Here is a 26,409-nt window from a genome sequence, read left to right as displayed (position 1 = left end):
TTTTTGCCCATCATCAGGTCGGGTATCAGACGGACCTTGAAGAAGAAACAAGAAATAAGCGAATGTTGCTTGATCGCGAAAGAAATTTAAAGCCGGGAAGAGCAATACCTGCGTCTTCATCTCCTCTAAAGCCATCTTACAAGCCTCCTTTTCTCTCGTCTCTTGCTCCAATGTGTTCATAGCAGATGCCAATGCCAGCTGTAGCTTGTCAATGTCTTTAGCCTGATTCCTTATCAGCATTTGTGTCTCCCTTGTTGTAGGATCATTCGGACGGCCTTGCAATGTTATAGCTGGCAAATGTGCGACGGGGAATTTGACCTTGTTTATCGTAAGCTGGTTTTCCAGTTGTCGTATCCTTCCAACTAGCGTTCGATTTTGTTCAAGTAGACGGTTCTGGTCCTGGCGCATTTCGAGGAGCTTTCGTTGGAAAGTGTACTTTAAACTCAAGTTTGCCTACAACTCGACGAGATTAGCGGAAGGAATCTCATACATTCCAAGTAGATAAACATACCTGCAACGATGTTGGCACTCGACTCAGAATCTTTGGCACTCGAAATCCACCAGGAGCGAGGACACTCTAAAATCAGATTCAAAAGGTTTTAGAGACCAAATGCAAAAGAATAATATCTAGTGCATTCATAAGATGCATGTAATTTAGTACCTCTTCCTCTATCTTCATAGACTGCCTCCTGAGTGCTCCAATCTTCTTAAGCAAATCCTTTACTTGTTCACGAAGCTCCACATTCTCTCGTCGTTCAGCAAACAACTCTTCTCGTAAATCATGGGTATAACTAATCGGGTTGGATTGCCTAACCGGCACAGGAATATGAGACACCGTTGGAACTTTTGACAAAGACTTCTTGGCCTTGGATGGTTTACGTTTCCTGGTTTGCTTTGGGGAATCGACAGGATCTGTGTCATCATTTGGTCGTGAAACAGCTGAGAGGCGAGGCGATGACACCTTTTCAGTAGCAGTGTTTGTTCGATGCTCGGTTGACGCATCGACAGCTTTGTCTTTACCAGACCATGCAAAATGTACAGGCATCGTGATTCAAAATTATGCAAGGTAGGCTGTGCGCGTATTTCTAGTATCAAGATGCCCGAGTCCTTGTAATCGACGATGTCAATTTCGATTGTTGCGGTTTTGGAGATTGGGGTTGCGACAAAATCCTTAGGGTGTCAGTTGTCTAGACACACACGCAACCTTGATCGAGCTGAGAATTTAGCACGCCTGGATTCAATTTTTGCTGGATATAAGTTAGAGGAATCGTTTCTTTCATACCTGGTCAAAGAGCTCTCAAGGACAAGGTGCACATTTTTCTTGAAAATTTCCGCCCATCTTTTGGTCGCGACTTTCAGCATATAGTTTACAAGCGGTCGCTCAGAGCAGTTAAGACTGCCGATTTATAAGCATCATTGAAAAAGGCAGAGACTCTCTTTTGAGGTGTTTATCCGTCACAATCGTCATTATACTTGGGTTTTTGGGCTTGTGCGTAGGAGGATTGTTGAGAGATAGCCAGCCACTATGACAAGCAGATCAGAGATCACAAGTCACGCGTATTTTTATTCATTCAGCATGGATTGATGGTAAAGGCTCAAAAGAAAAGCACAAGGAAGTCAAAACTTAACGAGATGGTTTTGATATGTATATTCTAACGATCAAGCCCCAAATTTACAGCTCCCCCAAACGTTATTTAATTGGTTTTACAGTTAATGTACATTACTCACTGTACTTTACACTTCCATTCGAAAATTTACTTGTTCAAATTTACAGTCCTTTCAAAAGCTGAGATAGTGAAACATCCGTAACACTACTTGAGCGCTCCATCATACTACTACCTCTAGATTTCACATCACCCATACTATTTGTTCTCGAGCGCTTCGGCGCAGAGCACTCCCAACTATGATCATCATCAATATCAGCTACAGGCGAATCTAGGAATTCCAACGACGAAGCAGCCGACATCTTTCTCGGTGTATTAAACACAGATTTGAATTCACTCATTTCGATTGATGATGATGTACTGTATGATCGAGTAGAGTGTGAGATACCCAATCCGATTGTATGAAGCTGGTTGACGGGTGATAACGGAGCGATCATTTCGTCCAAGAAGGGACCACATCCGGCAACATCATCACTCAATGCTTTGGATGATACAGGTGAGTCTCGTGCATCGTAGTGTGTTTTGAAGGCTGTCGATATAGTTGATGGAAGTACTGGAGATAGTAATGTACATGCTGTACTATCATCAGACCGCATTCCTGTTATATTGAGACTGGATATTTGCATTGTTGAGTTTACGATTGTTAAAGGTTGTTGGTGTTTCAGTTGAGTGCTGCTTGTATCAATTTGCGGCGATTCGGATTTCATATGCGGTGATGGTGTGGCATGCGGTAACGGTTCTGGTGATTCAGTTCCAAGAAGCTGTGGAGGTGTTCCGTGACTTTCTGCGATAGGAGACATACCCCTTGGTGATACAGAGATGAATTCTACAGTGCTTTTGACTATGAAAAGAAAATGTCAGATTTCCACAATCAAAGCAAACCCGGCCGGTACCGTACCTTCAGATATTATACTCGTTGGCTGAATCACTTGAGAAGCTGTGTTATGTACAATCTGGCGAGGCATCTGACTATGATGAGGCACTACTTGCGGCACTATGTGGGGGAATTCTTGAGGCAACTGCGGCATAGGCTGCTGTTGATATTGAGGCATATACTGCTGCTGGTGATTCATGGCGGGGACGGGACGACGGACTGGGAAGTATGGCGTGAGATTCAGAGGCACTCCAGAAACACCAGCATCTGGCATTAATAAAGCTCTTCTTGTCGCAGCAAATGCGTTTGGTTGGGTTTGATGCTGAGGCTGCGGTTGAATCTGGAGTTGTGTCTGTGTTTGCTGAGGATTCGGTAATAATAGTGGCAGGTTAGCACTGCTATAGAGAACTCCAAAGTTTGGCTTCACTTCCACAACAGGCTTCACTTCCACAACCGGCTCTGCCTCTACAGCATTCTTTACTGCTTCTCTCTAATGAAATCAGTAATTCAGAATACGAAAATGGATACATACAATCTATCATTGAATACCTTTGACTTTGCTCTCTTGTTTTGAAACCAGATTGCAACAACTCGCTGTGGAAGCCCCATTGATTCAGCTAATGCATTCCTCACTTCCGATGATGGTTTTGGCATTCTGACAAAGACTTCAAGGAGTGTATTTGTTTCATGTTGAGAGAGGCGACGACGTTTCTCCTTTGTCGAGCCCGTTGTGGTTGTACTAGTATCTGGTTGGGTAGTAAGGCTATTGAGCGATCCATGCGAAGAAAAGTCCTCTTCAAATAGTAATTCGTCCATTTCAGGACCTGGTTGTAGGTGACAAATGTGAGATTGGGAAACTGGGGACCAGGGCGATTCTCTGCAATTTGTCAAGCTTACTTTCAAGCAAGCCAGGTACTGAGGTTGCTGCCATTGCATAGTATTCATCCGATAACGAGCCTCGTTTAGTCTATTTTACAAGCCATTTGTGTTAGGAATGAGCCAAATGTCATTTTACTGCAGTGGGAGCTCACCATCGTTCCTGACAAGTAATGACAGAGCCTTTAGAGCACAAATTGATCTTTCGCAGTTCGTTAAGCGATCCGATAGTTTTGATCAGGAGCAAGTTCTCTGCTGAGCAAGCTTGGCAAGTAGAAAATGAAAGAGCCTTACAAACTTGAAGCACAGAGTTGGATGGCTCAGAGTTGCCAGGAGTCAATCTTGTCGGGTAATTGAGCGTAGTAGTACAGTCAGGCACAGCTCGCCAAGCTCCCAATTTGTGAGATCTTGGTGTTGGATTATGACTGGACTATTTTTGGAGGGTCAAGTCAGTTGCCAATCAAAGTGCTCAAAGTGTGGCAGAACACGTCATATGGCAAACTTACACTGTGAAACTATATTGTGGTTGGCTGACTCTCCTGCGATCGATTGAGAATTGTGGTAAAATGTTCCTTTGAAAACACGTTCATTCGCGATCAACGAGTCACGTTCATTTCGACCTAGCGAATATTCAGTACAGGTATATTACAGTTCTCATGTACGTTTCGATCAGCCCGTAGAAATCCCTAGTAATTCTGCCAGCGATTGCGTTGACTTAGTGAACTCCTTCCACATTTCGTGAAAAGCCCTGTGACTGCGACGTTGTGGTATTCTGATGCGGAGAGGTTGTAGTCCTCTTTGAGAAACTGCTAGCTTATAGATATGAGTCCAGACTCTATTCCCGTTCAGGTAAGATCTGTTGTCGTTCTTATTTCGTTGTGAAAGCTGAAACAAACTTTTTTTCCTGTCAGGTTTTTGCCAATTTGGGGTTGATCCTCTGGAGTTTTAGTATGTCGCTATGTCAATTCGCTCTTTCTTGATCTGCTCGATCTGACTCTTTTTTTTTTCCTAGTGGTAAATGACATCAATATTTTGGACAACGATTGGAGAATGCACACTCGCAGACCCACATACCAGCATTATAGTAGTCGTTCCACACTGACAGAACCTCCTACCATCTTTATACTAGTTACTGCCTCAAGTTTGGCTCAATTACCGGACTAAGAATGTGGGAAGCCTGAATATCAACTTTGTCTGGTTGGGAGCACGTATGAAATACCTTTTGCGAGTTTACCCCTGTGTTGCTTTGAATCTCATCCTTCCTCTCATTTTCTAGTATGGGCCCCCTTCTTTTCAGGGTTTGGACAGTTTCAAGGTCTTCCCATTCCTCTTCTTGTTCAAGGAGACCTTGTCGGCATTCTAATGGCTGTAGCGACTGCTCAAGTGCTTCTTTATAAGATGTACAGTGGACAATTTGCACCCTTGGGCATTTGTGATCCTCTCTAACATTTCGAGGTCTCGTAGGGGCTGGAAACAGAGCACTGCTATCCTGGTTCTCGTGTTTGCCGTCTTGGGAATGGCAGCATTGCAAGTAGCTGTATACTTCGCTGCTGTACACACTGCCGATATTGGTTGGCTGAATCGTATTTTGGGACTGATTTCGACACTTTTAATATTTCTCAGTTTCATACCTCAAAGTAAAGCTAGCATTTCTAAAACGACTGTGTTTGAATCTATATCTCACAGTCCTGAAATTATAGTTTGGGAAATCTTCGCGGAAAAGAGCGCCGTGGGACTTAGTTTGGCCTTCATCGCGTTGGACATTGTTGGCTCTATCTGTTCGCTAATCGCCCTGATACTGGTTGCACCGCCTGTGGATATAGAGAGTGCACTCAACTATATAGGAGTAACTCTTCTGGAGCTATGGATTCTGTATCTACGGTTTTATTTCATGAGGTTTCATGCCCAGAACCCTGTACCTGAAAAACGTGACATGGTGCACGTTGCTGCACCAGCTGATTCCACTGTAGATGTATTAGACGAATGAGGACCGTAATTATATACTTATTTATCAGACAGAATAGAACTTTCAGTATATTAGGCCTATTGCTATTACGCGAAGTCTTTAAGATAACGGACTGGCGCAAGAGGGCAATGGATAGCACTGCTCTTCTCACATTTAAAAACGTGTTTCTCATCCATTGCACGTCATTGCGCACGGTTTTTTGGACCAAGTAATTTACCCCCAATCCAAGAAGCCAAAGGAGTAGTCTGTCAATTACTGGAAGCAGAGGCAGATACATATAGGTCTGCATCATTGCCTTGTGCATTCCTTTTCTTCGACAGTTCGCGAGAACGAGCCAGCCGCCAACTTTTCTACTAAAGTTGTTGGACAAAGTTCCACGATGGCCGCGGTAGATCCTGGTATGATTTGTATAGATTACTACGTTTTCAAATGCATTGATTTCGTTTGACTAACGATGCGCCATGTCTTTCTAGGACCGGAGTGTGGGATCCAAGACATGACCACTTTAAATGTCTTGTCTGAGGAATCGATTATGGAGAACTTGAGACAACGATACGACTCAAAATTGATTTATGTGAGGATTGTTTCTTAATGGAAGCCAATACAGGACCCTTTACAGGCTACTTTACTAACTTTGACAATCTTAGACATACACGGGATCCATTTTGGTTGCAATGAATCCGTTTGCTACAGTCAATATCTACTCCAACGTAAAGAAATTGATTTATCTCAGCGTTTCTTACATGGATCTAACAATCCGGAAGTGCTAACCTGATTCCTATCATCTTAGATAATCCTGAAAAAGTACAATGGCAAGAAACTGGGTGAAAACCCACCTCATATATTCGCTGTCGCTGAAGCCGCATATGGAAATGTACAAAAGAGTAAATCGAACCAGTCAGTAATCATCTCTGGAGAATCTGGTGCTGGGAAATCCGAAAGTACCAAATTGATTTTGCAATATCTCACTGCCATTACGCAAAATCATGCTGGATCTGCTGGCTCATGGGTTGAACAGCAGATATTGGAAGCTAATACTATCTTAGAGGCTTTTGGTTAGTGTCTGGTTTGTGGTTTAATTTGAAGGCAGGCATAATTGACACAAATGTTTCTGTTAGGTAATGCAAAGACTGTGAGAAACAACAACTCGTCGCGTTTCGGTAAATTTATACAAGTGCTATTCAATAACGATCTAAGGATTATCGGTGCATCAATCGTAAACTACCTGCTGGAGAAATCTAGGGTCGTAAAGCAAGCCAAAATCGAACGAAATTATCACGTATTCTATCAGCTCGTACAAGGAGCTAACGATGACGAAAAGCAACGATACAAGCTGGGTGCAGCATCAGATTACCACTACCTCACACAATCAGGATGTATCGATATACCAGGTGTAAACGACAGGAAACACTTTGAAGGTCTGAAACTAGCCTTTACCGTATTGAAAATGGACGAAGATGGTATGAGAGGCACGTTTACTGCACTCTCTGGGATTCTGACATTGGGAAATGTTACGTTTAAACCCGACTCGTCTGGAGAAAGTGTCACAATCGCCAATCCAGATGTCGTTTCCAAGGTCGCTGGATTGTGGGGCGTAGATGAGAAGAAATTATCTGATGCCCTGATATACAAGAAATTAACTATTCGGAATGAGACGACCATGAAACCGCTCACACCAACTCAGGCATTGGATAATCGAGATTCTATTGCCAAGGCAGTATACGATAATCTGTTTCAAAGGATTGTAGAATTCATAAATGCGTCGCTGGTGGCTAAAGAAAAGTCATCGAGTTTTATTGGTGTTTTGGATATCTTTGGATTTGAGAACTTTGAAGTAAGCTAAGGATTTTGGCATGTGGTTATTTTTGCTAACAATTTATCCCAAAATTTAGATCAACAGCTTCGAGCAGCTTTGTATAAATTACACGAACGAGAAGCTTCAGCAATTCTTCAATCAGTTTATATTCAAGCTGGAGCAAGAGGAGGTATTTCAGAGCAAAAAAAGCCAGGTTACCAAACATGACAATGACATAATTTCGTCGTAGTATGACAAGGAACAAATCAAATGGGACAAAATTAACTTCACTGATAACGCCGTGTGTTTGGAGTTGCTTGAGGTAAATTCGTCAAACCTGATCCTATAAAGCACTGTCAAATACTCAAATACCTACAACATCTCAGGGCAAACCAGTTGGTATCTACGCCATGCTGGACGAAGAAACCAAAGTGCCAAAAGGTACAGACGACACGTATCTCCAGAAAATGGAAACCACACATGCCAAACACTCGAATTTCATAAAGCCAACCAAAGTCAGAGGTCAATTCGGTATTCGACACTATGCTGGAGATGTCTTGTACACTGTTGCTGGCTTTTTAGAAAAGAACAAGGATGCTATAGCTGATGAGCTTTATGATTTGATTTATGGGTCAAAGGTAAATGATACGTGGCTTGCCGGCATAAGCGAAACCCCCAGACTGATTGTTTTTGTCTGTGGTTAGATTCCATTCGTTGGTAAAATCTTCCCACCAAAAGAACCAGAAACTGCTAAAGGCTCAGCACCTGGCAAAAGTAGTGGTGCCAAATTGACTGCTGGTGGATATTTCAAGAATCAATTGGTTTCGCTGGTGTCTACATTGGGTGCGACTGCTCCACATTATGTGAGGTGTATCAAGCCGAATATGTCAAAAGAGGCGTTCTCGTTTGAAGACAGCATGGTGTTGTGTGAGTCCGCTAACTCTAGTTTTATTTGCCAATGCTCTCTAACGTATGTCCTTTCCTAAGCGCAACTGAGGTACTCTGGTATGCTCGATACAATTAGAATTCGCAAAGCAGGTTTCCCTGTGCGACTGGCATTTGATGCGTTTGTCAAGACGTACGTCATTCGGCCTTTGTCATGCTCCTTTTTGGGTGGCGATCAATGTCAACACATTTAAAATACGTAGATTCAACTGTCTGATACCAGCTGGAATGACGCTGAAATCTGATCCAAGACAAGTGGCCTCCAAGATCATGCAAGAGAGTAAAATAAAGCAAGAGAGTTGGCAAACTGGAAAGACGAAATTGTTCTTGAGAAGTGAAGGGGTATGTCCCGGCTGTTGCATCTTGCTTTTTTTGCTTCTTGCTTGCTGACACCTCTTTTCTGTCTAGATGGCAGCAGTACAAGAACGTGCTGACATCATATGGACGGTGAAAGTTATTGTGATTCAAAAGTTCATTAAGGGATTTCAAGCTCGTCAGCGATACCTGAGGAAGAGACAGGCAGTTATGCTGTTACAAAAGTGTACGCACCATTTTGCTGCAGAATTTTTTTATGTTGACGAACCCGTTTAAACCTAATCAATCTTTAGATGCTAAGGGCTTCGTATACCGCCGACTTTTCAAACGAAAGATGGCAGCCATCGTCACTATGCAAGCTGTCGTACGAGGATGGTTTGCTCGTGATTACTATCGCACTCTTAAAGCTGAACATGCAGCTGAAGTTCGTAGACAAGAAGAAGAAAAGAGGAGAGAACGCGAGAAACGAGAAAAGGCTGAAGCGGCTGCTGCAGCTGCCGCGGCCGCCGCTAAAGGCGTTGCACAGGCACCACCACCTCCTAAACCAACTCCAATTTCAAATGCTGGAGACGAGGAAGAGCTCAAAGCATTGTTGGTTGTTGCGCAAAAAAAGGTGTAGTATGGATGATTTAAATCAACGTATTGATCTAACGTTGTGATCTCATTATTTAGGCTGGCGAAGAAAACAACAAACGTCGTGCCTCAGTTATTGGTGCGCCACCACGACGACCATCATCCATTGGTCTGTTCCCACCACCTGTACCAGTCGCAGCTGCTCCCAAACTTGCTAAAATGGTTGAGCAACCAGACGACGGTGGCGGAGTCGATGATCTTTTCAGCTTTTTGGGCGATTTCAATAATGATAAGAAGAAGGCTGCTCCATTGAAGGGAGCTGCTTTGCTAGCCAATATGGCAGACATGTTGACGTCTGAGATTGATTCCATGTTTGATGATGGTCCTCCCAAACCATCCAGTCAAAACATGTCCCCTGGATATGCGTTGTTGAATTTGATGAAGCCTGTAGCTGCTGCTGCCGCGGAGCCAAAAGTCAAAAAGCTGACTAATAATCCGTTGGCGAGAGCTGCTGCTAACAAACCTATGGTATACGAATCTTGGACCTTGTCTGTTTTTTGTAGAATGTTGTGACTAACTGCCTGCCACTTTTTTTTAGAACGGCTCTGATGAAAATCTGCCAGAGAAATTCAACTATAATGCTCGTGAATGGCTGCTCAAGACGTATGCTGAGCATCACTTCGAATCGCATGCTCCATCGGCCAAGTCTGGTACTATCTTGACTTTGCGAAAGCAGCCGAAAGCAATGGCTCCTACTGATATTGATGAGATGCTTGTGTATACCAAGGTATTTGCTTCACGTTGTGCATTGGTCACGAATTGTTGCACTGATTTTTGCTCCTTTTCTTTAGCAACCTATAACATTCAGTATGACGTGTCTCCCTCGAAATGAACGTGTTTTGGATGCTGCGATTGAGTGTTTCAAGTGTAAGTAGCTGTCAGAAAAATTATGAATAGTTGACTAGCTCATGGCCGTTTTCTTTCGCACAGGGCTACTCAAAGCACTAGATCCAACACAAAAGAAAACCGAAGAAGGCTTTGTCTGCATCCAAAACATCATCACCACGGGTCTCGAGATGCCCGAATTACGAGACGAAATCTTTGTACAGATATGCAGACAAGTAACTGCACCACGAACTGGAAACATTCCTGGATGGGATGCTATTGTCATGATTGGTTGGCAAATCATGGCACTGACGACATCATGTTTCCCACCCTCCAAATTGTTTTCCAAGTTCCTGCAAGCCTTCATTCAGAGGACTCTGGAAGGGCTCAAGAGCAATGGTGAGATCACGAAAGGATGTCGACGAGGCGTTTTTCGCACTGACACAATGCTTTGTGATGTTGTAGCATTCTCGTCAATTCTCAAATTGGCTCATTCCTGTGAAGCAAACTTGAGAAATGTGATGTTAAATGGTCCTAGAAAGCAACCTCCTTCTATAGCGGAGATTTTGGCTATCAAGGTAAACAGCTATTATCTAGCTCATACTTGGTTCTTTTTGTTACCATTGTCCTTGTAAGCTCAGTCTCTTCAACATATAGAACGGTACTCCTATTCGCTGTGAAATTCACTTCATGGATGCAAACACCCAAGTAGTTGAAATCACCTCCAACATGTTGGCTACCGAGGTTGTCAAGGAACTTGGCTATCGCGTTGATTTAAAGGACACATTTGGATGGTCACTGTATCATCAGGACGATTTACAAGGTATGTCAGGTTCACGCCAAAAAAAGAAGGATCATTAAGAATTGTTTGCATGTCTAAGTCACAATAACTCGCAAATCTTCTCTAGTGTGGCACGTCATAAAATCTTCAGACTACATTGCTGATATAGTATCAGGCTGGGAATCTCGCCGAAAGCCTGCCATCGTCAACCTCGGATCACCTGCCTCATCGACCCCATCGGTAGCAACAGAATCTGGAGGCACTATAAAGAAAGGATTTCTGCGTTCCCGCTCTCCCTCCAAATCAGCACGAGATAGCGTCATATCCTCATCAATGCATTCATTATCACGAGACGGCAGTTTCGCAAGTAATGGATCACAAAATACTTCTCAAGTCTCGCTCCATATCACCGGCAGTGCAATTGAATTGGGCACAGCGTCAGCAGAGTCTCAAAAGATTTATCTGAGGAGACGATTGTTTAAGAATCCACAAGATCCTGTATTGGATCCTGTTGAGTATACATTGCTTTGGGCTCAGGCTACGACTGACACGGCTACTGATTTCCATCATGTAAACGATAAAGTGGCTGCTCAGTTGGCTGCGTTGAATGCGCAAGTAGCGTTCCCAGATTTGAAGAGAGAAGAGGCCAGTCTGAGAATGTAAGACTATTTATTCCGTTTCACGTGTATTTTTTCGCCATGCCAGTCAGCCTAAGACAGTTCTAAATTCATTTTGGGCTTTGACTTTGTAGTGGCAACAACATTGAGAAATGGCTTTCTCTTCGAGTATTGTCTGCCAGGTCCAGAGAACAGTGGAATTCGGCAGTACTTGAACAGTACGTCAAGCTCAAGGGCACCTCACCAATTCAAGCCAAGGTTATGTTTATGGAGAGTGCTAGATCATTCCGATTTTATGGTGCTACGCTATTCCCAGCTCGAGTATGTGCTTTAAGCACTATAGTAATTTCCTAATGTAGCTATTTTTGCTCTTGTCCTAACCAACATTCAAACGTTTCCTACAGTACAAGGGCTTTTGGTCATATGCCGAGAATGTACTTCTAGCGGTTGCATGCACGGGGATTGAAGTAGTGCACACCAAGACCCGTGAAACCATAATTGGTTATCCATTCTCCGAAGTGCTTTCCTTCGAATACGACAATGATGTCGTATCCTTCACCGTGCTCCACGCTTCCGACAATGACGAAGAAGAAGGCCGTGGTGAAAAGACTGCTCAAACCACCTACCAGTTTATAGCATCACAAGCTGAAGAAGTAGCCGCCCTTCTTCGAGAATACTACCCGACACAAGGAGGGGCCAGGAAACCAAAAGACACCTCCATGCATCTAGATGCAGTAGCTCTCACCAAGGATTTGGAAAAGAGACGAAATATCCTACTTCAAAAGCAGCTGTTACGTATTCCTGGTCCAGATGGCGGTACCCGTACTACCAAAGCAACTGGAACCATACGAGCTGCCAAACCAACTTCAAGTCGACCTGTGAATTCGTTTATGCGTAGTGATAAGGACAAGGATCCTGCTGAGATCGTGCCTGTGCCTGGTACACAACCAGGGTTGGCGAAGATCAATAGCAAGATGGCTATTAGTTTAGAAGCGTATACGGAAGCTGATTGGTGCTTCTCCAAAACGCCTTTGGTGCAGAGTTTGAGTACGCTTATGGCGCCTATAGAGTGGGATGAGTGGTCTGTTGCTGCCCACAAAGGTGTGTATAGTAATCTCTTAATATTGTTTTTTTTGTTGGGCACTCACATTCAAAATGCTCTAGTGATTCTTGGATATGCTGGCATAACTCCACTAGACAGAACACCAGGAGACCCAGCACAATGCCCACATGCCACAACACTGCAAACCCTCATTCAAAAAGTAATTGAAACACCCGAACTAGCAGACGAACTCTACCTGCAGCTATGTAAAATGACATCATCGCATCCTGACCCCGACTCGATACAAGGTCTCGCAATGTGGAAGCTGATGGCTATTTGTGTTGGAATTGTGATTCCGAAGGGCGACGTATTAGAGTATTTGAAGGCACATTTAAGATGTGCGTCAAATGTTGAAAAGGGCAAGATTAGAGCGAGGGTTGAGGAAGCCAAGTATGCGAGATATTGTATGAAGATTTTGCAAAAGACTGCTACTGCACGTAAGCTGTTTGAAAGTTTAGATGGTAATCCAACTTATTCTCACCTACTGCACGTGTTTTTTAGCAATAAGAAAGCTGAGTCCATCTGTCGATGAAATGATGTCTGCCACTGTAAGTGATTTGCATTGCACTGAACTGACCCAACGTCTTTTAACCACTCGTTTCGCCAAAAAATATTTTAGGGAGCTAAATCAGTTCAACTCAAAATCCATTTCTTGGATGGTCAATTCAGAGTTATTATGGCTGATCCCTCATCGACGTTTGATGATATTTGTAGTAAGTCACACCAGGACCTCCGCCTTTAGCCATGTTGTTTTTGTCCTCACCTAATCATTTTGTAACCATCTTCTTTCTCACTACAGAATCAGTGCTCGACAAACTGAAAATGAAGAACGCGAATGGGTTCTGCATATTTGAAACCCACAACAATACGGAACGAGACCTTGGCAAATCCGACTATTTGGGTGAAACACTCTCGCAGTGGGAAAAGATCACCAAATCCACACCAGGATCCGAAAAGGTCAAATTCATATTCAAACGCCGAATATTCTACGCACCTCAAGAACGAGGTCGTTCGGATCTCGAAGAAGAATTGCTTCGTGCACAAGCAATGCAAGAAGTAGTGAAGGGCCACTTCCCATTAACGACAGACGATGCAGCACTACTGGGTGGCCTATTATCTCAACTTACGTTTGGTGATTGGACACCTGCTGGATATTCACCTTCATCACCAAATCAACTCGTCGAAGCTTCGAATGCCGCCAAGTATCAGTCAATCACAGAGCAATACTTCCCCAAGAGTATTGCAAGTGTGCATTCTTTAGAATCGGATATTGAGAGTATACATAAGGGCCAAAAGGGACGAAGTCATACGGAGACGCAAATGCAATTAATGAAGGTGTTTAGGTCTTGGAAACTGTATGGAAGTAGTGTGTTTGATGTGTGGCAGAGCTATACGAATGAGATTCCGAATGACTGTTGGCTGGCGGTTAATGCTGACGGTGTGCATATTTTGGCTAGGAATTCAAAGGTATGTAGAGTTGTGTGATATCTCGTCAGATCAAAGCTTCATTGTCGCAGATGCAGTTTATGTTGTTTTCGTTGACTCAATTTTCTCTCCTTCTCGTTTTATAGGACTCACTTGTAACTCACGCATTCAAAAACATTGTGTCGTATTCACCATCTCAGAAGAGTATCTTGCTAATTACTGGTAGTGTCACTTCTGGTATGCAAAAAAACCAATCTTCACCTTGAAGAACGAATTGCTCATCCATTTCTTCTTCGTACCACTTAGGTACCAAATATGTGTTTACAACATCACAGGCATCATCCATCGCTGGTCTCATTAAGGACTACAGTGAAGCAAGTTCGAAGTATGGAGCTTCAGCAATGACAATCAAGAGGAAATAGTACGAGTCAAGTACTGTGGCGCTAGAGACAGTCGAACCTTTTTAGCATTTTTATACCCAACCACTGTTTATGCAATAATTTACAACTCTGTACCATCAGTGCACTAACAAAGGGAACCAGTCCTTTCCTGTTTTTATCTAAAAGATATTTAAATATTTACAACTAGACTGGTTTTAGATTCTCTTTGCTTGCATGCCTCCTTTTTTTCACAAGTCACATAGCTTTATGTCAAGAGTTTTCTCGGCGTCCCCATCACATCGGGGTTTCTTTACAGCTTTGTACTATCAGCGCACACTCCAAAGAACAACAGCCATGAACTTCTTCGTTTTCTCTAAAAGACAATTTTATTTTCATCACAAAAATTTCTTGTTTCTTATTATCAGACTTAGTGCAAAGGAACTGTTTATATTGTTACGTTAAGAAACCACAGACACACCCTCCAAAAAAACTCACAACACAAGCAAACTGTCCAGCAATGACTCTCCCCCTCTCTCTTTCCCCTCTCAACTTTTACTTATTCCACACACTACAACTCTCACTCTCTCTCACATCCAAAGACAAATACTTATTAGTCAAAAAACCAAAGTTACAGCTCTCTGCGATTTCTCTCGTCTTTACAGTTTGGGCATGGCATGGAGCGTCCCGAATACTGGCGTAATACCATCAGCAGGTGGTGCAGCACCAACGAGCTTAACTCCATCAGCGAAGGCAGCTCGTAGCACATCATCCACCCTCTTGGCAAATATAAATTCGATTTCATCCTGCACGTTCTTGGGCACGTCTACTAAATCCTTGGCGTTTCGGTATGGCATGATGATTCGTCGGATGCCTCCTCGATGAGCAGCTAGGACCTTCTCCTTGATGCCTCCTACTGGAAGTACTTGGCCTCGGAGAGTGATTTCACCAGTCATAGCTGTATGTTCTCGGACTGGTTTGTTTGTGAAGAGGGATACTAGAGCTACTACGATCGTAACACCAGCACTAAAGGGAAACGAATAAAGAGTCAGCGCTGAGCGTCACTATCGGATGATAAGATTTGATTTTTTTTGCCTCCCCATCACCATCGACATCACAGCCCAAAGGGCGCAACCCATTCACCGCATACCTTGGCCCATCCTTTGGAATAGCACCAGCAGGGAAATGAATATGCACATCAATGTTCTCCAAAAGTGACCTCTCAGAGTTTCGTGTTGTGATACCCATCTTGGTAGCATTACCACGGACCCAAGTTAAACCAATTTGAGCTGATTCTTTAATCACATCACCAAGTTTTCCAGTGAGTTGTAGTATTCCTTTACCGGGGACAGATGTAGCTTCAATAAATAGGAGACCACCTGCACCAGAGGCTGTCCATGCTAGACCAGTTACTACTCCTGGCACTGCTGTTCGTTCTGCTACCTCGTCGTCAAATCTGTCGGGCTGTGTGTGAAAAGTTGTAAAGATGTGAGCTGCATTGTGGTTGGGAGCAAAAAAAAAGTGACGATGAAAATGATATTTTGCCCATATCGACACTCCCAAACACTCAACAACAAACTTACACCCAAAATCTTCTCCAATTTCTCCAATGATACATTAGGATTATACAAGTCTGGATTTCCCTTCTCCTTGGCATCAGCGTAGTCAACAGCCATGGCTCGGCATACAGAAGCGACTTCACGTTCAAGATTACGAACACCCGCTTCCCGAGTATATCCAGTGGCAATCTTCATCAACACTTTATCATCCATCTTGACGTCTTCTTCTCGCAGACCATGCATTTTAACTTGCTTTGGTAACAAGTGGCGTTTTGCGATAAAGAGTTTCTCCTCGAATGTATATCCTGGTATGCGAATGACTTCCTGTGTACGTTGTGTTTATTGAGAGTGTGTGAGTATTATGTTGTAAACACTCGCGAATGAGAAACGCGAAACAAAATTCCAAATGCCGAGCATGCATCCACTGAGTGATAATCCCATTCGACACATACCATACGATCCAATAATGGTCCTGGAATAGTATCAGCCTCATTTGCAGTAGCAATAAATAGTACATTAGACAAATCGAATGGAACATTGAGGTAGTGGTCAGAGAATGTGCTGTTTTGTTCTGGATCCAATACTTCCAATAGAGCAGAAGATGGATCACCACGGAAGTCTCGTCCTAGTTTATCAATTTCATCTATACGAGATCAGAACAGATGGTGAGATTGGATCACCACATGGTGTCGTTGTATGGATCCAATTTTTGCTTCGCTTCATCAAGCTCATTCATTGAAAATCTCATGACTGCAAGCTTACCGAGAAGAAAGACTGGATTGTTGACAGTCCCGCGACGTAAACCTTGCACAACAAGACCAGGCAAAGCACCAATATACGTTCTACGATGACCTCTGATTTCGGCTTCATCCCTTACACCACCAAGCGATATACGATGGAACTTACGGCCCATGGCATTAGCAATCGATCGTCCCAAGGACGTCTTTCCAACACCAGGAGGACCCAAGAAACACAAGATGGGACCTTTCAAGTCTTGCTTCAATTTACGTACAGCCAAGAATTCCAATATACGGGTCTTGACTTTATCGAGACCGTAATGGTCTTCATCTAGTTGCCAACGTGCTCTCGAAATGTCCAAGACATCGGTTGTGGACAGAGACCATGGGACTTCGGCGAGCCATTCCAGATATGTCCTGACTACTTGGTATTCAGCCATGGAAGGATGCATTCTCTTGAGACGTTTTAGTTCTCGACCAGCGGCCTTAGCGGGCTCGTCTGGTAGTTTAGCGTCGTTTATTCTCTTTGACAAGTCTGCTACTTCATCTTCTTCTTGGGCATCACCATCTTCACCCAATTCCTTCTTGATGGCATCCAACTACGTAACGGATTGAGAAATGGTAAGCTCGGCTGTGCTGTTGCATGATTCGTGATACAGATCGACTGATTTGCGACAAAGTGGATGTACAAAACGGTCCGATTCGATTTCCCCATCATAACTATTTGCCCTTCAAACAAAAACAGGATTCATCCAGCGTGAGAAGGAGCATCATACCTGTTGTCTCAAGAAGAACTCTCGCTGCTTCTTTCCCAGCTTGGATTCTACCGTTGACTGCAGCTTCTGCGAGATCTTGAGCACTTGAATCTGTCGAGTCAACAACTCTAGAGTTCGAGTGATTCTCGTCTTTAGATCCGTAGTGGATAGAACGGCTAGTTTCTCATCCATGGATAGGTCAATCATGGAAGCAAACAAGTCCGCCAATTGACCAGGTGGTGTACCATCCAACATTTGACGAAGTTGGTTTAGTACGGTTGCGGGTAGTTGAAGTTGAGACAAGACTGATGCGAGTTCTATGGTTGGACAGAGAAACAAACAATGTTAGTCTTAGTATCCTATAAGCTTGGTAGGCCTTGATCGAGATGACGTGTTTGATGAATCAGCTGATAATTACCATGACCAGATGTTCGCAGGTTGATGATGAGAGCTTGTAAATCCTTGTCTCTACTATCGGGCATTTCTAAAATAATGGACGTGGGCGTGTCAATATACAACGTATCGGTCAAAGTGGGTCAAAAACATGAGCAATATTACCATTCTCTGGGAATGTTTGGATGCTTGCTTCAAAGTATGGCGATGTTTTAGTCAGCTTGTTGATTTTGAATCTCATGACACCTTTGGAATGAAGAAAGAGTGATGTTTAGTATACATAATGAACTCTATCGGCTTATCTAAACATTTGCAACGAAGTGCGCAATAACTACCTTCCAGAGTAACAATGTAGCTAGCGCGAGTCAATCTAGCCTCATTAGCATTATTCTTTACAAAGTTGACAACTCTGGCAGCGACACCCCATTGGAAGAGCTCAGAAGCTTCAATGGGTTTACGTGGATCGTCGGGTTTATCTGATTGTGGTTGGCGAGCACCTCCAGTGCCAACGACACTCTTTACGCCGGCGGTAACACCTTCATTAGATGATGGAGAAGGGTTCTTTGCAGTTGGATCGTCCGGAGATGGCTTTACGGGGACACACCCAATGACAATGTTAGGATCCTTCGCATATCTCGACCATAAAGTATCCATGAGTTGAGTAGTGTCTTTCCTTCCTATCTGCAATCGCATAACTATGCCGGGTAGGAGGACTCTGGAGTAGGAATGGCATTGGATATTTGTTAGAGTTTGGTGATGTTGTGGGAAATCGCATCAATAAACAAGTCGTTACCGGTTGTTTCTGGTGGGAATCAAAGGAAGGACATCTGGGACAGTGACTTTATCAGATGGCTTGCTCATGACTGGAATTGGTTGCCGTTTGTCTAGTGCGGTGTTGTATGAGTGTGTGTGGGATGAGTGGCGATTCCAAATCGTTCAAGTCGTGACGTCGCAATCATCAACCTCAACGGCAAAACAGCTGACCAAAGGAACGGGTGACGTTTTCGATCCTGGAAGCAATATATATTATAGTATAACGCGTTCATAATGCTTGATTGTATTTTACTGCGGTTTTCGTGGACGTCGTGACAGTGAGCCTTGAACAACACCCATCACAATACACTGTATAAAAGTACCACTATTGGCAATGCTAACGTTGACAAGTTTACATTTTAATGCTTATCGTGGCGTGAGATGAGTGACTCGGCAGTTGCGTCGCCACAAACACCACCAGCGATTGGACACATTAGATCAACACGAGCTAGATCCACAAGATCACCATGTCAGCGTGTCAGGAAGATCAAATCGACTGTCATTACTGCAAAACTTACGTGACTGACCGTCCCAATCGATTGCGAAAGCTGCAAAAGTATCCTACTCGGTGAAAAGTGATCAAACGTCTCCGGCTGGACGGTGTAAGACAGATCTACAAAGATACTGGCGCGACTAATACGGACTTGCTTTCTTCCCTCCAATCAGCTTTTGTTTGTCCTTGATTCGGTGGTCAACCAGGCAAGCTTACAGGACGACCTCAAAAGTTCAATCTGCTCAGAGACGAGTCAATCTGTGGCATATAGGCAGGCAAAGTAAAATATTAGAGCCATGTCTCCCGGCCCTGTAGCTGGCACTAGAATCGCAGAGGTAGTTGTTCTGTTGGGTGTCTACGGAAAGAGCTTTCAAAGGTACTGACTGGCTTTCTAACTTCCCATCCTTACAAACAGCCTGAAGTGGCCTACGAGAAGGCTTCTGCTGCCGGTGAAGATGCAATCAACTGGCTTCAAGAGTATCTCCTCGAAAGGTGTGGCCAATTGCCTCGAAATACAAGACATCAAATCAGTGGAGCACACTACCACCACTGCCTCTCTCCGACTTATTTTCATCTACAAACTGAAACCATTTTCATATCTTTTTTCAGATCCGAGATCGAAAAGGATTATTCGGACAGGCTACGGAAACTACAAATGAGGTTTAGCTCAAGAGCCTTTCCTGCTCCAAGAGACGGCTCACTCGTCAAAGCTTGGGATTCGAGCTTGAAACTGGCCAAGGAACTAGTCGAACATCATCGGGCTCTATCTGAGAGACTGGGTACTCTGGGTGCTAATGTGGCAGAGTCATGGGGTGTACGTTGACGATGCCGCATGGGAAGACAGTGTCTGCCTTTGTTCGCCTTTGTCACTCACGGCTACACTTTATTTAGAAACAATATGGACTGACGAGGTACCTGCTCACGAATGAAATCAAGGCTAGCAACATTGCTTACAAGGAAAAGACCAAAGTCATGAGAACGGTACATATTACAGACGTCCAGCGCGACCTCTTTTTTCGCTCCTGACTTTTCTATTCGTCGCCTTCTTTTCATACTAGTTTGGTGACAGATATAATGCTGCCGGCGCTGCTCTCGAAACGCTGAAAAAGGAAGATCCGAGAAATTCGAGTAAATTGAGTAAAGCTGAATCTGACTTGCGAAGTGCAGATCAGGCTTATCGAGAATCAGTCGTCCAGCTAAAGAAGGAAAAGGCTACATATGATGCCGCCGGTGATGCTTTTGAATCTGTATGTACAACTTGCTATGGGAGCGTGTGGTAGAACCTCGGGCGTTAAGATCTTTGAGACAGCAACATAATCTTCCGATGCTCTTTTTTTCGCCGCGTCGCTCCAGTGAAGCGTTGCCATGAACAATTTACTAAATATACTAACTCTCTCTCTACCTTAGAAATGGAGAACATTAGAAGAAACAAGAATAACAAACACAGCCGATACATTCACTGAACTGTCCACCGCTGAACAAACCCTCACAGCAAATCGTCAAGTCCTCGTCACATCCCTCATAACATCCATATCCTCGATAGACAAATCACGAGACATTCAACTCTTCACATCCACCTTCCGATGGCCAACCCTCTCGCCCATGTCAATATCAGGGCCTGGCCCACGAGATCCCTCCACGAACGCAGTAACCTCAGTCCAGCTAAAAGACCTCTTCTTCAACATTCGTCTAGAAATTGCATATGACAAAACCATCCCTATAGTCTTGTCACGATGTATTGAGGCTGTTGAAGCTCGTGGATTGGATCGGGAGGGTATTTATAGAGTTCCTGGTAAAGCTGTGGATAGAGAATCGCTGACTTCGGCTTTTGAGAGGGATGAGGCTGCTGTGGATTTGACTGAAACTGGATCTTACGATGTGAATGCTATTGCATCGCTAGTGAAATATTATATTAGACAGCTGCCTGATCCGTTGTTTCCTATTGATTCTAAAGATGTGGCCGAGTATCCAAAGAGTAAGCTCCAGCGTTTTTTTGGTTGGGTCAGCATGGTATACGAGAAGGGTGGATGCGGGAATGAAGAACTGTTTCTGTGCAGTTGATCTGACCAACCGTGGTGCTAAACGCCATTCTCAAATTTAGTACCGGAAGGACAAAAACCATTCTGGTTGATTCAAAAGCTTGCACCAGGTCCACCAACTCATAAAACTAGAGCTCATCAGCATACCATGCGTGTGCTAGTAGAGCATTTGGCAAAGTAAGCTCAGATTGACTGTGTTTTGTTTCCAAGTGCAAAAACAAGTGTTGTATTGATCAACACAAAATCATCTTAGGATTGTCGATCACTCAGAAACAAACAAGATGACTTTAATTAATATCGCTACTGTATTTGCACCAGTCATTTTCAACATGGGCGGTGATGAAGATACAAGTAACTCAGGTAGTCGAACCAATCTAAGTAATATCTTTAACAGAAAGGATGCGAATGGATTGGAGGATAAAGCTAAAGAGATTGATACTCTCGTATTGGTAAGTTGAAAACTGACCAAGAGGTGCTGTTTCAAGAGCTGGTGTGGTGTTGGTAGAGCGCGATGCAATTAGTATCGATCATCACGCTTGAGATCGGGGGGTTTTTTTTGGCTCAAACAATCCTCATCTGATCTCTTCACTAATCTTCTTGCTGTCTCTATAGATAACGGAAGACACGATCCGACTACGGAATCTCGTCTTTCCAAAGCTAGAAGGTGCTTACCCAAGCCAATCAACATCTTCTGCAAGCACACTACCAAGAACATCATTAACGAATGCCTCAATGGCATCGTCCATCCCAATGTCATCGTCTCCACCATCATCCTTATCGACTCTTGCATCTGCTGCTCAACAGCAGCAGCAACACCAAACGACAAATACAACCGGAAACTTCTCAGACAATCTACCAACTCGTAATGATTCACTCCCTGGACAACCAGTACCGCCTCGGGGTGTATCACGAGCACCTGGTCCTGCAGTGAAGCCTGGGTCGATTAGTACGGCTAGTACGGGTGGAAACAGTAATAGTGATCCTGCATCACCTGTTGCTTGATAAGAGGAAAAAAGAGAAGGTGGTATATGGTGGTGCGTATGGGGTGTATGATTCCGTTTGTAAAAAGCAATGCATGTGGCTGGAACGTTTGTCCTTTTATTATCTCTTATATTTTTGTTGTGGAGTTTTCTCTTTGGAGGGTTGTAAAGTTCTGGTGATGGAGTTGTTTGGGTTGAGAGAGGGAACCTGTATCTTTTTTTATTGAAGACAAGTAAATTGAACATGGTGTTTAAAGAGCAAAAAAAGAAGTGTGGCTGTTTTCAGGCGTGTGCTGATGTGCGTACGAGAACAAAACGACACGCAAATGGTTTGAGAAAAATGAGGAACTATAAATGCTTTTTTTCTAGTACTAGCTAACAGTTTTGGTTTCTGTTTGTTAAGTGTCTATGGAGCTTCCTAATACGTTTGTGTGGTGTGTGTGCCTATACCATGTACTATGATATGAGGTGGCTTGATTCAGCGATGTGGATCTTGGTGGTGGATTTATGTTATTTTCGGGTAGAGAAGAAGATGTTCCTTATTGCAGTGGTAATGATCGAGCTGCTTGGAATAATCAACCTGCGTCCAAGGAGGAAGAAAATACAGGCGATAAATCCACGGATTTCAGTGAGTAGATCTTAGAGATAGCTTGTCGCAATAAACCTTGAGTCATTTACTCAGCATGGTTGTACCCTTATTATGTCAATAAAGAGATATATCATTTCCTCAAACAAAGATTTCGTTTGCTCTATGAGTTCTATATGTGTAGGCTGTTCAAAATATACAAGCATTATGATATTCTACAAGACACCTGGCGCTTTAAACTTGGCCTTTTTATCCGCCTTGCCCTTGACACCCTTCCAATGTCCTCTCGCACCACTAGTCAACTTGACAATGAGATCACAAGCACGTCCTCTTGTCATGCTCTTCATATCATCCGGACTCAACACGGATGGCACAAACTTTCTCAAATATCCCATCTGTTTATCTGACGGGGGAAGATATCTCCATCCGGCATTCCTCAAATGATGAAATCCAGGTAGATACTTTATAGTATATGTGTCTGCAGCTCGTATAGCAGAAGCCAACAAGTCCGCGGAACATACATTTATAGTCTTTGTGATGTAGCTGCTACCACCACCTTTAGGTTTGATTGGCGGCCTGAATCGACGAGTGACATTATATATTTGCTTTGGGCCAGCTATATCTTGACCATCAATTATCAGAGTGCCATATCTGGATGTCAAGTCCAAGACAAACTTGTGTGGTCCTATTCTCACCCATGCGTTTCTCGAGTATTTACGTAAGACATGCATATCGGCTTCGTCTGCGGAGGATGTGAATGGATTGTCGTAGTTGACTAGTTTCACATCGACCTGTTTATTTCGTTGCAGCATGCTTTCAAACATGTCTTCGGCTTCAGATATTGTCTTTGCTGTATCCAATATCTGAGGAGCACTATATATGATTGGACGCAGCCGGCGAGAAGCAGTAGCGATATCGTCATCTCCTAGATCGAAATCAACTGGCAATCCCAACAATGTAGGGGCAGTTTGCTGCTGTCCTAGAGTTCCGTGAGTTGTAGTATCGACAAAATCAAGTACAAGACAGTCCGTTTTATCAGGATGAGTTCGTAGACCACGACCAAGCATTTGTAGTAGTAGACCTGGGAGTGAAAATGTTCAGAAAAGGATGTAAGGATTCATAGATGCACATAGAGCGAAGTGTTTTTGCCAGCTTCATATACCTGCTGATCGCGTGGGTCGTGCTAGGAGAATCGAATCAATGATGGGAAAATCGGCACCTTCCGTCAAGATTCCACAATTTACCAAGACAGGAAATCCACCTTCTCGAAATGCGGATATTATAGTTGACCTTTCGTGTGCTTTGGTGCTTGAACTCACGGCTCGAGCATCAATTCCGTGGTCACGAAATCGTTGTACTAGAGCCATGGTGTGCATTACATCTGTAGCAAAGACTAGTGTTGCCTTGCGACCATCTGGGACTGGGAGGAGAGAATGCTTATGAGATCAAAAGAAATGATGCAGATACTATTTGTGTATACATATACAAACCTGCGACTTGTTTGTAAGTTTGCACTACAATCTCATTCCTCGACATATTATTAATCTCTTGCGACAGCAGAGTCTGATCAAAATCCGTGTCTGTATCACTGACCGCTAAATTCTTCTTCCATTGAGTCTCAGTAGCAACTACTTGAATTCTCATGTTGCATAGCCTAGCCACAAAAACAAATGAGAGGAACATGACGGTATCATCGTAAAACAACATCTTTACCATCCTGCATCAATCATTTCTCCAACGTCCTTGTGGTATACAATCTGTTGGAATACATCGCCAAGTGACACTCCATCATGTCGACGTAACGTAGCCGAGCAGCCCCAAAGAAGTATATTCGAGCTAGGATCTCTGGCACCAAAATGATCCAGAACTCTTCTATACACTTCAGCAGTTCCGTGATGAGCTTCGTCAATGATAACACATTTAAACTCGTGTGGTTTGTAGGCAGCCAGCCGATTCGAATCCTGGCGTCCTAGCGTCTGTATACTAGCTACAAATACATCTGCGTCCATATCATCGGGTTTGACAGCTCCCTTATCCATAGTGACTCTCTGTATCAAAGATCATGTAAGTTTCGTCAGGTCCATGTTCGTTCTATGCATAAAAATACCAGATGCGGATTCAGTTTCTGACAAGTATAAAACGCTTGGTCCAATAATTCCTCCCGATGCGCCAGAATGAGTGATCTGGTCGCAGTTTCTGATGGGTTTGGAATTCGAGGAATCAATGATGAGAAAATGACCTGGTTGACAGGTATTAGCACAAATGATAATGGAGAGAATATGCAAAATATTACTAAAGGAACTACCGTCTTGCCGGATCCAACAGGCAGGGATACTGCTTGTCGTTTAACACCATTCCGTAAATGTTGTAAGCTTGTTTCAATACATTCCAACTGATATGGCCTTAGTGTAGGCACATTCGACGTACTCGCGTGTCGATTAATCAGGAGTAAGGCTCCAAAATGGATGGACTTACTGGCCAACGCATGTTTTCTCAGAATCATTATGGTTGCTTTTGAAGGTACGAAAGTTGAAGAGTGGGCCACTGGCAGCAGACGAAGGAGTCGAAGGAGGGCACAGAGCGAAATGATTTTGTTTCAAGACAATAACAACTTGAAATCTGCCTGTTAGATTCTGCATGTGAGGACGAGCAATCCTACAACAAAATACATGTTGCGAGAGTCCGAACCCAAAAGTCAGAATTCTACGTAGGAGCGGAGTCGCCGAAGATTCAAGAGATTTACTTCGCATTCTTTGTAGTTTTTGACCCCTTGGCGACCAACCTTTTCAACTTGACAAAAACCGTAATAAAAGGGACGCATTTCAGAAACTTGAAACAAGGAAGATATAAAGGCAAGTTGAAAGAACCTCATTACACGCCAATTCAGGATCACTGTCATAGTCTTGCCGCCGCTTCTATTTATACCTATCGCGTAAATCTCACAACTCATCTTCAATTTTTTGTTGTAACATAGACTCACCATGTCTGCTCAACCAGCCGCCACTGCCTCTCCGACTACTAAGCCAGCAGCATTCATCCATACTCCTACTTTCTACGAAACCAAAGGTGATTCTTTTCGCCCTCTTCCTCGACATCAAAATTTCACAAAAACATGGCGGGAATCAACTGTTACCAAACAACCCACCTCGTAACTGACAAATTATTCATAATATTAGGGTACAACACTGCATTCTTCGCACCATGGACCAACCCAATTGTAGGATGTGCCATGTGCTACTGTACGTTTGATCCAGTTCTTAACACGTGCCTGACAACAACAACATTTTTGTTCAAACTCAAAGACAAAGAGGTCGAGAATACTCATAACTATCTTTCAACCAGGTGCCCCATGTCTTTTGGGTTGCGTCAGTGGTGAACTTGACAAGAAGGGATTCGATGTCTGCGGTATGTCCCAGCAAAACTTCAAAGTTCTCCTTTGTTGCATGTTCAAAGCAAAATACAAACTTTGGCTAATTTCTCATCAATCTCAGCCTGTTTGTGCTCTGGACTCTATGCCTACAGACTCAGACGTCGTGTTCAAGCCATGTTCAACATTGTTGAAGATGAAGTGAGTACTCCGCCAGCACTCAAAACCCTTACTCATCCTCACTCACGGGTTCTTTCCTCAAAAGGACTCCACAATGGTCGCAATTGGTCTTTGCGGCTGTTGTTCAGCTACTCAAGACATTAACGAATTAGAGCACCGAAAGGTCACCAAGATCTTTGAAGCTGCTCCCAAGCCCGTTCCTGCTCCAGCTGCTGCTGCCCCAGCTGCTGCTGCTCCAGCTATGGCTGCTGTCTCTACTCACGCTGCTGATGCTACTACTTCATCTGTTGCCCCAACCTCGATTCCTTTGGA

General features: G+C 43.6%; 5 protein-coding genes across 5 annotated transcripts; 2 read left to right on the top strand and 3 right to left on the bottom strand.

Moving 5' to 3' along the window:
- Positions 1–1,768: 1,768 nt before the first annotated feature.
- On the bottom strand, positions 1,769–3,572 carry SmJEL517_g01599 (uncharacterized protein; the record flags this gene model as incomplete). Its single annotated transcript, XM_031167527.1, has 5 exons — positions 1,769–2,505; positions 2,563–3,028; positions 3,088–3,362; positions 3,436–3,505; positions 3,570–3,572. The coding sequence occupies 5 exons, from the start codon at positions 3,570–3,572 to the stop codon at positions 1,769–1,771; spliced, it is 1,551 nt and encodes a 516-aa protein (XP_031026427.1).
- Positions 3,573–5,759: 2,187 nt separating this feature from the next.
- On the top strand, positions 5,760–14,240 carry SmJEL517_g01598 (uncharacterized protein; the record flags this gene model as incomplete). Its single annotated transcript, XM_031167526.1, has 28 exons — positions 5,760–5,778; positions 5,854–5,954; positions 6,028–6,090; positions 6,171–6,435; positions 6,499–7,214; positions 7,273–7,365; positions 7,426–7,497; positions 7,562–7,813; positions 7,880–8,102; positions 8,163–8,253; positions 8,324–8,462; positions 8,529–8,661; positions 8,729–9,048; positions 9,108–9,536; positions 9,607–9,795; positions 9,860–9,935; positions 9,999–10,292; positions 10,359–10,471; positions 10,551–10,716; positions 10,802–11,333; positions 11,426–11,612; positions 11,696–12,392; positions 12,456–12,830; positions 12,895–12,941; positions 13,013–13,106; positions 13,193–13,860; positions 13,965–14,055; positions 14,125–14,240. 28 exons carry the CDS (start codon positions 5,760–5,762, stop codon positions 14,238–14,240), a joined length of 6,561 nt encoding a protein of 2,186 aa, XP_031026426.1.
- A 614-nt stretch (positions 14,241–14,854) lies between these two features.
- SmJEL517_g01597 (uncharacterized protein) lies at positions 14,855–18,500 on the bottom strand (the record flags this gene model as incomplete). The annotated part of the gene is made up of 10 exons (XM_031167525.1): positions 14,855–15,221; positions 15,346–15,659; positions 15,779–16,078; positions 16,207–16,397; positions 16,517–17,090; positions 17,268–17,563; positions 17,665–17,730; positions 17,805–17,885; positions 17,975–18,354; positions 18,433–18,500. The coding sequence occupies 10 exons, from the start codon at positions 18,498–18,500 to the stop codon at positions 14,855–14,857; spliced, it is 2,637 nt and encodes an 878-aa protein (XP_031026429.1).
- Positions 18,501–19,241: 741 nt separating this feature from the next.
- Positions 19,242–21,986, top strand: SmJEL517_g01596 (uncharacterized protein; the record flags this gene model as incomplete). The annotated part of the gene is made up of 9 exons (XM_031167524.1): positions 19,242–19,280; positions 19,361–19,437; positions 19,555–19,759; positions 19,837–19,926; positions 20,004–20,192; positions 20,353–20,920; positions 21,047–21,161; positions 21,238–21,433; positions 21,597–21,986. The coding sequence occupies 9 exons, from the start codon at positions 19,242–19,244 to the stop codon at positions 21,984–21,986; spliced, it is 1,869 nt and encodes a 622-aa protein (XP_031026428.1).
- A 779-nt stretch (positions 21,987–22,765) lies between these two features.
- On the bottom strand, positions 22,766–24,589 carry SmJEL517_g01595 (uncharacterized protein; the record flags this gene model as incomplete). Its single annotated transcript, XM_031167523.1, has 4 exons — positions 22,766–23,631; positions 23,713–23,970; positions 24,041–24,204; positions 24,264–24,589. The coding sequence occupies 4 exons, from the start codon at positions 24,587–24,589 to the stop codon at positions 22,766–22,768; spliced, it is 1,614 nt and encodes a 537-aa protein (XP_031026431.1).
- Between the last annotated feature and the right edge of the window lie 1,820 nt (positions 24,590–26,409).

This window comes from Synchytrium microbalum, assembly GCF_006535985.1.
Source record: "Synchytrium microbalum strain JEL517 chromosome Unknown SmJEL517_scf0005, whole genome shotgun sequence".
Classification (NCBI taxonomy): domain Eukaryota; kingdom Fungi; phylum Chytridiomycota; class Chytridiomycetes; order Synchytriales; family Synchytriaceae; genus Synchytrium; species Synchytrium microbalum.
This window is presented reverse-complemented; position numbering and strand designations above follow the sequence as displayed.